Source organism: Pristis pectinata, chromosome 30 (genome assembly GCF_009764475.1).
Source record: "Pristis pectinata isolate sPriPec2 chromosome 30, sPriPec2.1.pri, whole genome shotgun sequence".
In the NCBI taxonomy this organism is placed as follows: Eukaryota; Metazoa; Chordata; class Chondrichthyes; order Rhinopristiformes; family Pristidae; genus Pristis; species Pristis pectinata.
The window spans coordinates 3,275,813-3,292,793 of NC_067434.1; the positions used below are offsets into that span (position 1 = coordinate 3,275,813).

General features: G+C 48.9%; 1 protein-coding gene across 4 annotated transcripts; it reads left to right on the plus strand.

Annotated features, from left to right (window-relative positions):
- Positions 1-1,516: 1,516 nt before the first annotated feature.
- lrrc20 (leucine rich repeat containing 20) lies at positions 1,517-16,157 on the plus strand. 4 transcript variants are annotated; one of them, XM_052041550.1, is made up of 5 exons: positions 1,517-1,686; positions 2,776-2,850; positions 7,166-7,315; positions 10,854-11,021; positions 15,447-16,157. In XM_052041550.1, exons 2-5 carry the CDS (start codon positions 2,781-2,783, stop codon positions 15,578-15,580), a joined length of 522 nt encoding a protein of 173 aa, XP_051897510.1. In that variant the 5' UTR covers positions 1,517-1,686; positions 2,776-2,780; the 3' UTR covers positions 15,581-16,157. The 4 variants fall into 4 exon arrangements, with proteins under 4 accessions (XP_051897510.1, XP_051897509.1, XP_051897512.1 ...); XM_052041549.1 differs by lacking the exon at positions 15,447-16,157 and adding an exon at positions 15,131-15,397 and having other exon boundaries at positions 7,199-7,315; XM_052041552.1 differs by lacking the exon at positions 15,447-16,157 and adding an exon at positions 15,131-15,377.
- Positions 16,158-16,981: the final 824 nt, after the last annotated feature.

Genomic DNA, 16,981 nt, shown 5'->3' on the forward strand with positions numbered 1-16,981 from the left:
TCCTGCTTCCCCTCCCATCCTCCCCCTCCCCTCCTCTCTGACCCTCCCTCACCTCTCACTCTCCCTGCCCCCCATCTTCACTGCCCCCTCCCTTCCCCTCTCTCCCCACCTCCCTTCCCCTCTCCCCTCCTCCGCCCCTCCCCCCTCTACCTCCCTCCTCCCCTCCCCCTCTACCTCCCTTCCCCTCTCCCTCTAACTCCCCTCCCCCTCCCCCACCTCCCTCCCTTCCCCTCCCCCACCTCCCTCCCCTCCCCCCTCCCCTCCCCCACCCTCCCTCCTCTCCCCCTCTCCTCCCTCCCCCTTCCCCCTCCTCTCCCTCCCCCTTCCCCCTCCTCTCCTCCCCCTCTCCTCCCTCCCCCTCTCCCCCCTCTCCCCCCTCTCCCTCCCTCCCCCCTCTCCCCTCTCCCCTCCTCCGCCCCTCCCCCCTCTACCTCCCTCCCCCCTCTCCCTCTCCCTCCCTCCCCCCTCTCCCCTCCCCCTCTCCCTCCCTCCTCCCCCCTCTCCCCTCCCCTCTCCCCCCCTCCCCCCTCCTCTCCCTCCCCTCCCCCCTCCTCTCCCTCCCCTCCCCCCTCTCCCTCCCCTCCCCCCTCTCCCTCCCCCTCTCCCCCCTCTCCCCCCTCCCCCCCCTCTCCCCCCCTCCCCCCACCTCTCCCCCCTCTCCCCCCTCCTCTCCCTCCCCCCTCCCCCCCTCCCCCCCCTCTCCCCTCCCCCCCTCCCCCCTCCTCTCCCCCCTCCCCCCTCCTCTCCCCCCTCCCCACCTCCTCTCCCCTCCCCCCCTCTCCTCCCCCACCTCCTCTCCCCTCCCCCCCTCTCCTCCCCTCCCCCCTCTCCCCTCCCCCCCTCTCCTCCCCTCCCCCCTCTCCTCCCCCCCTCCCCCCCTCTCCTCCCCTCCCCCCCTCTCCTCCCCCCTCTCCTCCCCTCCCCCCTCTCCCCCCTCTCCTCCCCTCCCCCCTCTCCCCCCTCTCCCCTCCTCCCCTCCCCCCCTCCCCCCCTCTCCCCTCCCCCCCTCCCCCCCCTCCCCCCCTCCCCCCCTCCCCCCACCTCCCCTCCCCCCCTCCCCCCACCTCCCCCCACCTCCCCTCCCCCCCTCCCCCCCACCTCCCCTCCCCTCTCCCCCCCTCTCCCCCCCTCCCCCCCTCTCTCCCCTCCCCCCCCTCTCCCCCCCTCCCCCCTCCCCCCCCTCTCCCCTCCCCCTCCCCCCCCTCTCCCCTCCCCCTCCCCCCCCTCCCCCCCTCTCCCCCCTCCCCCCTCTCCCCTCCCCCCCCTCTCCCCCCTCTCCCCCTCCCCCCTCTCCCCTCCCCCCCTCCCCTCCCCCCCCTCTCCCCCCCTCCCCTCCCCTCCCCCCCCTCTCCCCTCCCCCCCTCCCCTCCCCCCCCTCTCCCCTCCCCTCCCCCCCTCCCCCCCTCTCCCCTCCCCTCCCCCCCTCCCCCCCCTCTCCCCTCCCCCCCTCCCCCCCCTCTCCCCTCCCCCTCTCTCCCCTCCCTCTCTCCCCTCCCCCCCTCTCCCCTCCCTCTCCCCTCCCCCCTCTGACTCCTCCGCACCTCCCCCCCCGCCTGTCGCCACCCCCGGCCCGAGGCTCTGCGGCGCCCCCTGTCCCAGCCGCAGTCGGAGCCGGGAGCCGGGAGCCGGGAGCCGGAGGCACGGGCTGGGCCGCCGCCGCCGCCGGTGCGGAGTCCCGGGTCTCGGGTGAGTCTCGGCCGGGGGAGGCGCGGCCCCGGGCCCGGTGTGAGCTCGTCCGGCCGGTCGGTGCCGGGGAGGAGATGGAGGGGGGAGGTGGAGGGGGGGGGGAGGTGGAGGGGGAGGGGGGGAGGGGGGGAGGTGGAGGGGGAGGGGGGGAGGGGGGGAGGGGGGGAGGTGGAGGGGGGGAGGGGGGGAGGGGGGAGGTGGAGGGGGAGGGGGGGGAGGTGGGGGGGGAGGGGGGGGAGGTGGGGGGGGGAGGGGGGGGAGGTGGGGGGGGAGGTGGAGGGGGAGGGGGGGGAGGTGGGGGAGGTGGAGGGGGAGGGGGGGAGGTGGGGGAGGTGGAGGGGGAGGGGGGGAGGTGGGGGGGAGGGGAGGGAGGTGGAGGGGGAGGGGAGGGAGGGGAGGGAGGGGAGGGGAGGGGGGGAGGAGGTGGAAGGGAGGGGAGGGGAGGGGGGGAGGAGGTGGAGGGGAGGGAGGGAGGGAGGGGGAGGGGAGGAGGTGGAGGGGAGGGAGGGGGAGGGGGAGGGGGAGTGGAGGGGAGGGAGGGGGAGGGGGAGTGGAGGGGAGGGGAGGGAGGGGGGAGGGGAAGAGGGGAGGGGAGGTGGGAGGTGGGAGGTGGAGGGGGTTGGAAGGGGCTGGGTGAGCTTGGGTGGGTGCCAGCACCTCCAGTCCGGCCCCAGGCCGGTGCCCTGAATCACAGCTCCCGGACTTCACTGGTGTGGGGTCCAAGGAGTTACAGCATGTCACCCCCCCCCCACCGTAACCCCTGATGTACCCCCATCATACCCCTGTCCTCTCTGTACCCCTGATGCCTTTAACCCCTTTCATGTAACCCCAACTCCCTCTGTACCCACTTTGTACTCCTTGACCCCTCTGTACCCTGTCCCCACTGTACCCCGACCCCCCACACCCTGTCCTCTCTGTACCCCTGATGCCCCCTCTACCCCGGATTCACACTGATGACACGTCCCAAGAAGCGGGAGTATTCTGATTTTTGAGAAGTCACTGGATTTTCTCACGGCTGAAACTTTACCGACAGGTTGTTGTGAATGAACAGTGTTTGTTGTGTGTTTACCTGCTGTCATTGTGTTGTAGTGACAATGGCGAAGGACGCAGCGAGAGTTGCTCGGATCGTCAATGAGACGGTAGCAGAGGGCAGGAACACGTTGGGTAAGTGCCCTGAGGTGAAGCTGAGCCTCTGGTTTGGGGAATCAGGTTTCCACGCAGCTGCCTCCGATTGAAGTTCACACTCTGTGACCCAGGGACATTCCTCTGGAAAGAGCAGTGTAAAACTATCTGGGTTCCAGCTACTGTGGCTGCAGTCTGAAAGCATGACTCTGCTTATAGCAAACCAGTGTGGTACAAAACATGGTTCAGAACCCAAAGGGCAGAGCAGGAAGAACAATGGAAAATATAGGAGGTGCAGTGATGCGGGAGCTGGTTACCAGACAACTCCAGGCTTGTGTTTTACCTTTGTTCACTGCAGGCCCAGATGGAGAGCCAGGGTGGTTAGGACCTTTACCAATGGGAAAGGATATGCAAGGACGGGAAATGCTGGTGTGGGGGAGGTGAAGGAATCGTGATTTGTGCACAGAAAACATAGCGGTGCAGCCAGAAAACACAAACAGGAAATATTGCGAGAGCAGGTGGCAAATACTTTCCAGAACTTCCCAGTGGTACAGTGCACACACAGGCTGACAGTTCCCCCTGTAGTAACCAATCCTCCTCTGGAATGACACGTGAACAATATCCTTGCACCATGGCCCCTGTGCATGGAGAAAGTGAGACAAGGGCATGGCATCAGCCTGGTTTCATTTCTCTTGCCAAATTTCACATTGCATACCCTTACTCTACAGATAGGTTTCTGGGGTATTGAATACAATCTCTTTTCAGACAGCTGGCACAGGTACAGTTTGATAAATTGAGTTGTAAAGTTTGATGTGCCAATCCTGATCCCTGTTGTCGGAGAGAAACTGAAGGAATACAGTAGTTGGTTCTGATGTCTCCAGGATGGAAAGAGTAGTTTTGCTTGAAAATTGAAAGTCAATTAATTGTCAACAGTGATAATAATGTTGTGATACTGAGGTAGTGATTAGGGTTGTGCAGGTTGGTTTAAGAACCAAATGGTTGAAGGGGGGTAGCTGTTCTTAACCTGGTGGTGTGGGACTTGAGGCTTCTGTAAGGATTAGTATTGTGATTGATGTGTGCAGCCATGGGAAATGGGTGAGCTCTTAACTGAATACTTCTTGTCTGTATTTACTGTGAAGAAGGAGATGGTAGCTAGTGAGGCCTAGGCAAGAGAACAGTGATATCCTGAAGCATATTGACTTTACAAAAGAGGAGCTGTTGGCAGTCTTGAAGCTCATAAGGTGGATAAATTCCCAGGGCCTGTCCAGGTGTGGGAAGCAGGGGATAGAATTGCTGGGCCCTGGCAGAGATTTTTGTACCTTTGTTAGCCATGGGTGAGTAGCAGAAGACTGGAGGATGACCAATGTTGTGCTTTTGTTTAAGAAGGGCTGCAAGGACAAGCCAGGGAAGTGCAGGCCGGCAATAGAATCAGGAGGGGCATAGCTAGGGTAGGTAGTGACAGTCTTTTCCCAGGGTAGGGGAGTCTAAAATTACAGAGCATAGGTTTAAGGTGAGAGGGTAAAGATTTAAAGGGAACCTGAGAAGCAACTTTTTCACACAGAGGGTGGTGGGTATGTGGAACGAACAGCCAGAAGAGTACAATTACAAGGGTACAATTACAATGTTTAAAATACCTTTGAACAGGAACATGGATTGAAAAGTTTTAGAAGGATATGGGCCCCTGGCAAATGGGATTAGGTCAGGTCTGCATGGACGAGTTTGGCGGAAGGATCTGCATTTGTGCAATGTAACTCCATGAATGTATAAAAAATATGGAGTTGATTAAAATGCCTGTATGTGCAGTGGCCTTTTGCAAATCCTGACCCTGATCACTGCCTGGCTCTAAGTGATTACTTTGGAGTGCCTAACCTTCATGTTATAAGAGCAAAATCAATGCCGGCAGCCTGCCCCACAACTCACACTGGGTGATCACCACAGAAGAGGGAAAGACCAATTAGGGACAGAAGGAAATCTCTTCGTAAAGGATTGCCAACTCTGCCTTCGATTTTGGCGGGAAATGGGAATGAAAGTGAACGAGCACTTTAATCCTTGCTCATCCCAAACTGCTGCCTGCACCCTGCTTGCAGCAGGTCCCAGGTGTGCTTCCTGTCCACCACTGGGTCTACTGTAGCTGAAGGATTGGGATGGAAGTCCCTCATTTAAAACCCCTCTGTGGCTTCCCTCCTCCTCCCCTCAGAAAATTGCGCGAGCCCTCCAGGCCTGTTTGATGAGACATTTATATCAGATGGCTATAGACTTATGAAGCTTATATCGTAGTTGGGTAAATTTCTAGTATTACAGTAAAAATAATGTCTATACATGGGTTACTTAAGAATGGTATGTTTGACAAATTTTTATGGAATTCTTTCTGAAAATGAGGAAATCTTGTGGCGGTGATACAGATTTTCAGAATTATTTGATAAGCTACCAATAGGATATGAAGGAGCGTGGTCGACATGGATAAGAAATCAGTTGAAGGATAGAAAGCAAGAGAAGAGCTTGGTGATCATTAATGAGGTGGTTGTTGAGGCATTCCCAGGGTTAGTGCTGGGACCATGGCTCTTGTCAATATATAAATGTAAACTAGGGTATGAGAACACAATATTAAATAATGTGGGAGATGGAAGAACAGAGACTGAGTGTGACTGTAGATTATTGCAGCAGCAAAGAGAGGCCACTTCATTGGACAGAGGGAATTTAAAATAAATTGGGAAAGAACTGAAGAGATATATTTCAGAAAGAAAAAGTAGACCTTAAAGGGAGTGTGAGAGCAAATGAAACTAAAGGATCAGGGTAAGTCTATCTTAAAGTGGGAACAGAAATTGATGAAAGACATGGGACCTGAAGTTTATAAATAGGGATTTGTTGTTTAAAGTTCAGAGGCAGTGTTAAAGTAAAATTAGGAAGAATGACAAAGCCAAGAAGAGGGATAGTGCTAATCCATAACTCAATAGAAGAGGAATTAGGTAACAATTACATGAGTTGCTAAATGAATCCTAAATTTTAATAAGGGTAGTTAGGGAAAAATCTTTCCACTGATTAATGAATCTGTGACTAGAGAGATTATCATTAAAAGGGAATTCTGAGGGACAGGATCTACCAGCATTTGGAAAAACAAGGACTAGTTAGGAATAGTCAGCATGGCTTTGTGCGTGGAAAATCATGTCTCATGAATTTGACTGAGTTTTTTGAAGAGGTGACAAAGAGGATTGATGAGGGCAGGCAGGGAGGTAGACGTTGCCTATGTGGACCGTAGCAAGGCCTTTGACGAGGTCCCGCATGGTAGGCTAGACTGGAAGGTTAGATCACATGGGATCCATGGTGAACTGGCCAGTTGAATACAAAATTGGCTTAGTGGAAGAAGTCGAGGGTGCTAGTGGAGGGCTTTTACTCAGAATGGAGGCCTGTGAGCAGCAGTGTGCTGCAGGGTCGGCACTGGGTCCACTGTTGTTTGTCATCAGTATTAATGACTTGGATGACATTGTTGTTAACGTGGTTAGTAAGTTTGCGGACGACACCAACATTGGGTGCAGAAAAAATTCACAAGGATGTTAACCAGGACTGGAGGGCTAGAGCTATAACGAGAGGCTGGATGGCTGGGCCTTTTTTCCCTGGAGCTATAGAGGAATGACCATATAGAGGTTTATAAGATCATGAGGGGCACAGATAGAATGACTGGTCACGGTCTTTTTCCCAGGGTAGGGAAGTTTAAAACTAGAGGGCCTGGGTTTAAGGTGAGAGGGGAGAGGTTTAAAGGGGACCTGAGGGCAACTTTTCCACACAGAAGGTGGTGGGTATGTGGAATGAGTTGCCAGAGGAAGCTGCAGAAGTGGGTACAACTACAACATTTAAAAGACATTTGGACAGGTTCATGGCTAAGGAAAGGTTTAGAGGGATATGGACCAAATGCAGGCAAATGGGATTAGCTTGGAAAGACACCTTGGTCGTCATGGGGCCAAAAGGACTGTTTCCGTAGGACTGTATAAGTCTATGACTCTAGGATCTGCATCAGAAGAGTAAATAGATGAGGAGAATTTAGAGACTAACCAGAAACTGCAGGGGAGGCAGAAATGGAAATAGCTTCTAAAAACAAGTAGATGCATCTTTGGAAAAGAGCAAATACAAAAGATAACATGGGAAGTAAAAGGAACGGGACGAGGGGAAGAGCCTAATTGGAACAAGGCTCAGAACAATGGGCTAAGTCGTATCCAACCAGAACAAGGGCAGAGGACACAATGGGTTACTTGGAATCCAGTCAAAGTGAAGGTACAGGGCAATGGCATCCTCTGAACTGTGAACTTCTCTGATTCTTTGTTTTCCTTCTGACAGCGTACATTTGTTATCTTCGTTTTCCCAGACCTGTCAAACTGCAAGTTAACCTCTTTTCCAGTTGCACTCTTCAAAGTTATGAAGGACGTGCTGGGGAACATTCACTTCATTTCTCTGGAAAACAACGAACTGAAATCCATCACCGGTGACTTTATGACCAACTTTAACCAGTTGCGGGGTAAGGCTTCTCCGGGTTACCTGTGTCTTATCAATGATAACAAGAACCTCAGGTGGTTGACACTGAGTAAATTTACTGTCCCTTTCCTGACAACAGCTACAGCGTCAATTAAGGGCATGTCACTATAAAACTATATAAAGGATGCATTGTTTAAAAAGTATAATTTATTACCCCGTTTCTGTTTTGAAGTTGCAATTGCCTGGTTATGCCCACAATTCTTCCATCTCTTCCAAGCCAGAAAGGTTTAGAACATAGAACACTACAGCACGGTACAGGCCCTTCGGCCCACAATGTTGTGCTGACATTTTATCCTGCCCTAAGATCTATCTAACCCTTCCCTCCCACAAAGCCCCCTATTTTTCTATCACTCATGTGTCTATCTAAGTAGACCATTCAACCCCTCACACGTGCTTTCCCATTTGATAAGGTCACAGTTGACCTTTTACCTCAGTGCCACTGCCCTGCCCTCAATCCATAACTTTTAATTCCCTGAATACCTAAAAATCTATTGATCTGTCCTGAATATCCTCAGGGACCGAGTTTCCATGACTCCATTGGTTAGAGGGTTCCAAAGATTCACTGCCCTCTGTATGAAGAAGTTTATTTTCATCTCCATTCTGTACAGCTGACCTTATATTTGAGACTATGACTCATAGATATCCTGTACTGGGGAAATGTATTCCCTGCATCTCAGCTGTCAAGCCTTGTACAAACCATCTGTCTGTCAATGAGATCATCTCTTATTCTTCAAATCCCAAGACAGTACAAGCCCATTCTATTTAACCTCCCTACGGAGGACAAACGCACCATTCCAGGAATCAGTCGGATGAACGCTTGCTGCAGTCCCTCTATCACAAATATTTCCTTGCTCAGGTTGGGAGACCCGACCTGCTGATGTAGGTACTTGTCTCATCACCAGCTTGATCTGACCTTGTCTCCAGCTGATGCAGCAGGATCACTGGAGAACAATTGAGACTGTGAACACCAACAGCTCGAGCTCTGAGGCTAAGCACAGGATTCCAGTCGCTGTTCTGAGATTGATTAACTCTGTTCAGACCAAATACAGACCTCGCAAGTCATAGCCGTGTAACCACGCTGGGTTTGTGAACCGTCAGGACAGTGTCTTTATTTAACCAGTTGACTTTGAAAAGAGTCTGAATGTCAAGGTTCCTTCTCATTGAAATGTGATGGATTCAAATTATTGTGTTGCAGAGCAGTTGCATTTTTGTGTTTTGCTGCAGAGGTGACCTCACTCTGAGGGCCTTTAGTCTGGCCTGGCCTCCAGTAAAGTAACGACCAGAACTCAACTCTGTCTCTGATAAACACCTGAATGATGAGCAGGATGCCCTCGTGCAGGAATTTGGAACTATCCGCTCTTCCTTCAAACTATTCAAAGACTCTGCTTCTACAGCACTAGATGCTTTTGAATGTCTTTCAGTGAGGTCACCTCTCATTCTTCTAATCTTTAGAGCCGACTTATCTGACATGCCCTGCCATCCCAGGAACCAGTCTGGCGAATCTTTGCTCACTCCCTCTATAGCAAGAATGTCCTTCTTTAGGAGAGACCAAAATTATACACAGTACTCCAGTCATGGTCTCACTGAGGCCCTATACAGTTGTAGTAAAACTTATTTACCCTTACACTCACATTCTCTTGTAATAGATCATCTTATAAGAGAGGTCATGTTTTGTCAGTGGTTTTACCATTGGATGAACCAGAACAAAGAATGAAACCTATATCATGAAATCATGGAATTATGTAGCACAGGAACAGGCCCCTTTCCATGCCCGTCTGTGATAATCCCATTTGCCTGCATTAGGCCTGTATCCCGCTAAACCTTTTCTATCCAAGTATCTGTCCATATGCCTTTTAAGTTTTGTAATTGTATCTGCCTCCACCACCTCCTCTGGCAGCTCGTTCCAGATAACCACCGCCCTCTGTGTGAGAAACGACCCTCAGATCTCCTTTAAATTTCACCCCTCTCACAGACCTCTGCCTTCTAGCTGTATACTCCCCTGGCCTGGGAAGAAGACTGACTATCCCCTTCATAATTTTATAAACTCCTAGAACCTCCATAAGGACACCTTTCGGCCTCCTATATTCCATTGAGAACAAACCCAGCCTATCCAATCTCTCCCTATAACCACAGCCCTCCATTCCAGGCAACATCCTGATGAATCTCTCCTGCACTCTCTCTATTGCTCCCACATCCTTCCCGGTGTGTGGTGAGCAGACCTATACACGATACTCAATGCGCAGTTTTGTACAACTGCAACGTGACATCCCAACTCTTAGAGTCAATGCCTCAGCCTATGAAGGCAAGCATACCAAATGCCTCTTCACCGCCTTATATAACATAGAACGGTACAGCACTGTACAGGCTATTAGGCCCTCGATGTTGTGCTGATCTTGATGCTAATTTATATGAAATGTCCCCTTCATGTGTATCATCCATATCCCTCCACTCCCTTCATATTCATTTGTAATTCTAAAAGCCTCTTAAACTCCAAACTACTTGCTTCCACTGCTGCCCCTGGTAACCCATTCCAGGCACCTCCCACTCTCTGTGTAAAAAGAAAACTTGTCCCTTACGTTGCCTTTAAACTTCCCCCCTCTAACCTTAAAAGCATGTCCTCTGGTATTTGACATTTCCACCCTGGGGGAAAGATTGTGACTGTCTACCCTATCTATGCCTCTCATTAATTTAAGAACCTCTATCAGGTCTCCCCTCAGCCTCCAACACTCTAAGTAGAACAACCCAAGTTTGTCCAACTTTTCCTTATAGCTCATACCCTCTAATCTAGGCAGCATCCTGGAGAGCCTCTTCTGCACCCTCTCCAGTCTCCACATCCTTCCTATAATGGGGCGACCAGAACTGCACGCAACACTCCAAGTGCAGCCTGACTAAAGATTTATATACTGTAGCTTCAGCATGACTTCCTTACTCTATCCACCTGTGTCACCACCTTCAGGGAACTATGGATCTGCACCCTAAAGTCTCTGTGCATCAACACTCCTAATATCTCTGCCATTTATATGTCCTGCGAGAATTTTTTTGTGTTACCTAAAAACTTACTAATTAGACCCCTTCCTTTCTCATCCAATTCATTTACATAAATTTCAAACAACAAAGACCCCAGTACCAATCACTGTGGTACACCACTTATTACAGACTTCCAGTCAGAACAACACCCATCCACCTACTACCCTCTGCCTCCTATCACCAAGCCAATTTTGGATCCAGCTGTCCCAAGGAGCCTGACAGAAGGAAAAGTTTGGCTTTCTTCAGTAAAGTGGAGAATGCTGGAAATAATCATTAATTCCTGTGGAATCTGTGGAGAGAGTTCATCTATAACATCACCGAAACACTGGCTCTGTGGACCCTGCCAGCCCTGCTGATGTTTCTAAAATTTTTAGTTGAATTTCAGATTTTCAGCATCTGCAGTAGTTGTATTTTGGATTTAGTTTTCTTCCCTGTTTCTCTTGGAGAAGTCTGCTTTATTAAGTTGGTTTATTTTACCAAATCTTTGTCCTCAGAATTAAACCTTGAAGGCAATTACCTGAAAAAGCTGCCTGATGAAGTCAAGACTCTGACACACTTGAAAACTATAAACCTAGCAAGGAATAAGCTCTCTACCTTCCCGCACCAGCTAACAGAGCTGACAACACTGGAAAATATTAACCTAGAGGCAAATGAGATCACTGGTGAGTATTTTAGGTTATTTGTTTCATTTATTCATGTTTCAGATGTGGCTGGTGAGAGCAAGGCCAGCACTTACTGTCTACCCTAAATTGCCTTCAAGAAGATGGCAGTGAGCTACCTTCCTGAACCCTTGCAATCTTTTGGTGAAGGTACACCCACATGACTGTTTCAGAATTTAGACGCAGTGATGATGAAAGAATGGAATGTGCTTCCACTGTCATGATGGTGTGTGACTTAGAGGGGAATATGTAGGTGCTGGAGTGGTCATACACTGTCTACCTATGTGGTAGAGATTGGGGGTTTGGGATGCTCTGTTCGAGTAGTGCAGATGCATTTTGTGGTATTCCATCATATTCCTTATTGAACGATTTTGGGGTATCAGGAGGTGGGTCACTTGCTGCAGGACAGTCAGCCCCTGACCGCGTCCTGTGCCCACTCTGTATATGTGGTTGGTCTGGTTGAGTCTGTGGTGACCCCAGGATACTGATGGTGGGAGACTCAATGATAGTAATGCTAGTGATTGTCAAGGGTAGGTAGTTAGGTTCTGTCTTGTTAGAGATGGTCATTGCCTGACAAGTTTGTGGTGCGAATGTTACTTGCCACTTATCAGCCCATGCCTGAATGTTACCTAGGTGCTGCTGCATGCAGGCATGGGCTGCATCACGTTGTGAGGGGTTGCACATAGAATTGAACATCAGTGGAACATCCCCACTTCTGACCCTCTGATGGAAGATCACTGGTGAAGCAGCTGAAGGTGGTTGGACCAAGGACATTGTCCTGAGGAACTCCTGCAGTGATGTCCTGGGGCTGAAATTAGTTTCCAACAACCACGACCATCTTTTTTTTTTACAAGGAATGACTCCTGCAAGTGAAGAAGTTTCCCTTTGATGCTGAGTGTAGCACCAGCACGACCTCCTCTGGATACTGCAGCTCCCACGTCCATGCGCAGTATTTTGGAATGGTGATTGAACTCCCTCTTTTAATATCCTCTTTTCTCTTTGCTTAACCCTTTCCATCCATAGTCCCCACACTACCCACCACTGCACCCAGTTTCATTTATTCTTTACCTGGTTTATTTCCGAGTTAGGCATGGTGATAGTCTCTGGGTTGCTTTCTGCACTAGGTAGATCAAGGAAGGGAAGACTGAGCAGGTCAGAAAGAGTGGCTGCAGTGGGTAAGGATTTGCACTCATGTTGGGATGAGTCCTGGAACAAAGGAAAGTTGTTCTGTGGGGGAGCTTCAGATTGAACAAAAATAGCATGTAAATACAGGAGGCAAATAAACTAATTTGCAGGGTCAGGGAGTGGGATGGTGAAGGTCTAGATCTGAAACAAGAAATTAGCATAAAAACGAACCTATTGGAATAAAAGAGAAAGCTTAATACACCAATGAGAAAGAAAAAGGCTATAAGATAGAAACAATGCAGTAATGTTTACAAGAATAATTGGTATGTACAAAATATTCTGATTGGAGAAATGATGGAAGATGATGGGTTTTGGCCAAGTGCAGCTCATGGAACCGAAGGGGACCACTGTGAATATACAAAATGGCTCAGATAGAGAAAGCAGAGAGAGGTGGTGAAAGGGTGTTTCTTGGTCTGGACAGAAATTTGCTGGAAGATTATAGTAGAACTGTGTACACTGGTTAGGCCTCAGCTTCAAAATTGCATAGAGACCCGGTTGCTACATTACTGGGAGGATGTGATTGCGCTGGAGAGAATGCAGGGGTTTACAAGGATATTGCTGGAATAGGAAAATTCAAAAAGTCTAGCTGTGAGGAAAGACTGAACAGGCTGTGATTGTTTTCTGTGGAACAGAGGAGGCTGGGGGAAGACCTAACTGAAGTGTATAAAACTATGGGGAGCCTAGGTACCTAGGAAGCACCACTTTCCCGTAGCAGAGGGATCAAAGACCAGGGGTGGAGATTTAAAATAATTGGGGGAAAGATTAGAGGGAGGAGAAATGTTGTCCCCAAAGGGAGATGGGGGTCTGGAACTCACGACCTGTTAAGGAGATGGAGACAGAAACCTTCCTCACACTGAACAGGTGCCTTCATGTGCATTTATAGAACTGTGGCCTGCAGAGATACAGATTGAGCTAGGATTAGGCTCATTTTCAAATGGCACGGAAATGAGGAGCCAAGTAGCATCCTGGCGTCATCGGTTTTCCATGCTTCTGTGATGCAGAGACACTTGTTGGGGGCTGAGGTTTGGGATTACAGAGCTGGGACTAATGGCATGTGCAGGCAAACCCATCAGTGATACAGCATGGGCTAGACATGGAGTAAAGGTCCTGCATTGCCTTATTAACTGGATAACAACCCAAGGGCAGCACAGTGACGCAGCTAGTAAAGCTACTGCCTCACAGCTCCAGAGACCTGGGTTCACTCCTGACCATGGGTGCTGTCTGGTGAAGTTTGCACATTCTCCCTGTGACCGAGTGGGTTTCCTCCTGGTGTTCAGTTTCCTACCACATCCCAAAGATTTGCAGGCTGGTATGCTAATTGGCCACTGTAAAATGCCCCTAGTGTGTAGGTAAGTGGTGAAATCTAGGGGGAAGTTGATGCAAATGCGGGGAGAATACAATGGGTTAAGGGCAGAATTAGTGTAAAAGTGGGTGCTTGATCCTGAGTGTGGATTTGGTGGGCTGTAGGGCCTGGATCCATATTGTATCTCTCTGTGATTCACAGTGACTCCTGATGCCTCTTTCCCCTCAAGTTGTAATGTTTCCATTTTTGGTTTATAAAGTGTTTGGGGACATGGGAACCCTTGTCGATGATTATTGGTGTTAGTAAACTTAATTTGGCAAAGAACAGAAAATGCTGGAAACACTCAGCGGGTCAGGCAGCATCTGTGGAAAGAGAAACAGAGTTAATGTTTCAGGTCAAAGACCCTTCGTCAGAACTGGAAAGTGAGAAAACAAGTTAGTTTTAAGTTGCAAGAAGGTGCGGGAGGGTTGGATAGGACAAAGGGAACATCTCCTTCCACAAACGTTGCCTGACTTGCTGATTACTCCAGCACTTTCTGATTTTATTTCAGATTTGCAGCATCTGCAGCTTTTTGATTGACAAGTAACAGTTTATGGAATAGGCCATTCAGCCCTTGAAGCCTGCCCGACCAGTCAGTACAATCTTGACTGATTAGTTATCTTAAAACCATAATCCTACTTTTGTGCAAGTTAGCACGTGAGTCACAGGCTGGAGTCCCAGTTTGTCCACAGAGAAGTGACTCAACCCGCGCTGCATTTCTCTGTATGTCACTACCCCTGCCCTTGCCATCCTTTCCTCACTGGTAACAATATATTTTACAAAGCAGACATGCCGCAGCTACTGGTGTCAGCCATTTGGACCTGGTTTCATTCTGGTAAATGGCATGGAGCTCTTCAGGAGGTTTAGAGCTTGCTGAGGAAAGAGAGAAAGTGTGAGTCCTTCTCCAGCTTCCTGGAGTTGAAGGAGCACCTGCTGGTGATCAGTGTAGAATTCTCTCTCCTGGCATTCTGTGACACTCACTGGGACTTTAATGCAAAATTTAATATCCATCTTCCCTCTAAACATTGAACTGTGATATTGTTACATTAAGGAAATGTGAGAATTAGGTTTTGCACGGCAAGATCTCAGGTGTGAGTAACCAATGAACACATTACTGGTGAGGGAGAAATGATTTTGTCACGAACCAGCAACAAAGGAAACACACTGAGCATGATTCAGTGTTAAAAACTATTTTATTAATCACTACTTATGATAATACGTAAAATAAAAGTAAAAATGTTAGTATGTTAGAATTCAAAAATGTTAAACTTTGAACGTTAACCCCAAAACTAAACTCGTCGTGTGTGTGTGTCTCAAAGTCCCAAACTCCAAGTTCCGGAATGGTTCTTAAAGTTCAGTTCCGCAAGCCATAAGGTGAAACACGAGCAAGGGCTTCTTCAACAACCACCATTGTCTGAAGATAAGACGTAGACGTAGAGAAACATAGAGAGAGTAAATACGAAATCCAAATGTTCCACGATGGAACCCCAGCGACACTTCAGTGTTTACTCGGTAGTGACCTCCTCACCCCGAAAAGCATCCGAATCGTGGTCGTCCACACACAAATACCTGTTTCCTTCTACAGGTCAGCAACAAAGTGAACTCCACCGGATTACTTCCAACTTCCATACATGGATTTCAGTGGCAGCCACAGTTATTGTTTCTCATCCATCGATAGAGAAAACTAGCAGGCTGGTGTCTCTCTCCCTTCTCTCTCTCTCTCCTTCTTCTTCTGCCTTCTTCAACAACGTCATTACGTCCTTTATCTTCTATTGACGTAAGCACGCCCCACACACACATACACACACACTCTCTATCTTAAAGGGACTTTCACTGAGTCCGTAACAATGGTCAATAACAACGTGTGTTGTGCAAGTTTATCTTTTTTCTGTTTTTTCCAGAGGTGCCAATTGAGACTCTCAACTCTATGCCTTCCCTCAAGTTGCTAAATATGAAACTCAACCCTCTGAACCGAGAAACCCTGGTAGTTGGGCAAATTGAATTAAAATTTGAATTACTGGTAACAGTTGAATAAGCAGTTACTATGGATTAGAATCAGAACTTTGGTGTTTGAAGTGAACATTGCCACGTGCCAGGCAACTGCTTCTTCTGTGATAATGGCACCTTCCCAGGATCTGGAGCGTGTGTGGCTGAAGTTGTTATTTGCCAAAAAGGTCTGGTGTGAGGGGGCCCAGTGCTGTAAACTGACCGTGAACAATCTGTGAATTGATGCTTCAAATTAACAATGAAATTAACGATGATTGGACTGAACTCTTGAGTTTTAATGTGGCATATGTGATTTTTCTTCCCCTTAGAGGCAAAGCGATTATATTGTAAACTATTTGGATTTATGACCATATTTATTAAAGCATATTTGGAGGACAAATTATTTACAATTGAGCAGTAACTGTGTAAAGTGCAGAAAAGAATCTATTTTCCTTGGTAAACCTTTGGTTATCATCCTGAAAAGTTCATTACTGAAGATTTTTCACTTGAAATGAATCCCCCATGAGTTGGAGTGCTTTTTTGATGTACTGTTGCCTGGTTGATTAAAAAATAACTGCATGATTGCACTGATGGATTTACAATCTGAATTAAAGGATTGGTGTGTTTGATTCTTGTCAAGTTTTTGTTGTGCCCATTGATTCACCAGTGCTGAATGCACAGTAGTGCCCCCGTGCATCAATAGCCATGCCCTACGGTGTTTGGCACACTGGCCTTCATCATTTGGGACACTGTCCTGAAGCTGGGGGGTCATGGTGCAGTTGTACAAGATGCTGGTGAGGCTGCACTCAGAGTATTGTGTTCAGTTTTGGTCACCTTGTTATAGGAAAGATGTTATTAAACTGGAAGGAGTGCAGAAAAGATTTACAAGGATGTTGCCAGGACTCGAGGGATTGAGTTATATGGAGAGGTTGGACAGGCTAAGACTTTTTCCCTTGGAGCATAAGAGACTGAGCGGTGATCTTATAGGGGTGTATAAAATCATGAGGGGTGAATGCACTCAGTCTTTTTCCCAGGGTTGGGGAATCAAGAACTAGAGGGGTTTAAGGTGAGAGGGGAAAGATTTAATAGGAACTTGAGGGACAACTTTTTTTTACACAGAGGGTGGTATGTATGTGGAATGAGCTGCCAGAGGAAGTGGTTGAGGCTGGTACAATAAATACTTTTAAAAGACTGTTGGGATGGGAAAGGTTCAGAAGGTTATAGGGCAAACGCTGGCAAATGGGACAAGCTTGGATGGGCATCTTGGTTGTCATGGACCAGTTGGGCCAAAGGGCCTGTTTCCATGCAATATGACTATGATATACTGATATGTAGTATCGTGCCTATCAGTATGATTCTACATATTATAAAATGTAGTACTGTTCTCAGTCAGATAACGTTACTATCTTTATTGTACAAGTAGTATAACTTGTGCTGATTGCACTACTTA

Coding starts and splice junctions, on each gene's coding strand:
- lrrc20 (XM_052041552.1), top strand. CDS start 2,781: ATGGCGAAGGACGCAGCGAGAGTTGCTCGGATCGTCAATGAGACGGTA. Junction 2,851..7,165: donor AGAGGGCAGGAACACGTTGG/GTAAGTGCCCTG, acceptor TCGTTTTCCCAG/ACCTGTCAAACTGCAAGTTA. Junction 7,316..10,853: donor CAACTTTAACCAGTTGCGGG/GTAAGGCTTCTC, acceptor CTTTGTCCTCAG/AATTAAACCTTGAAGGCAAT.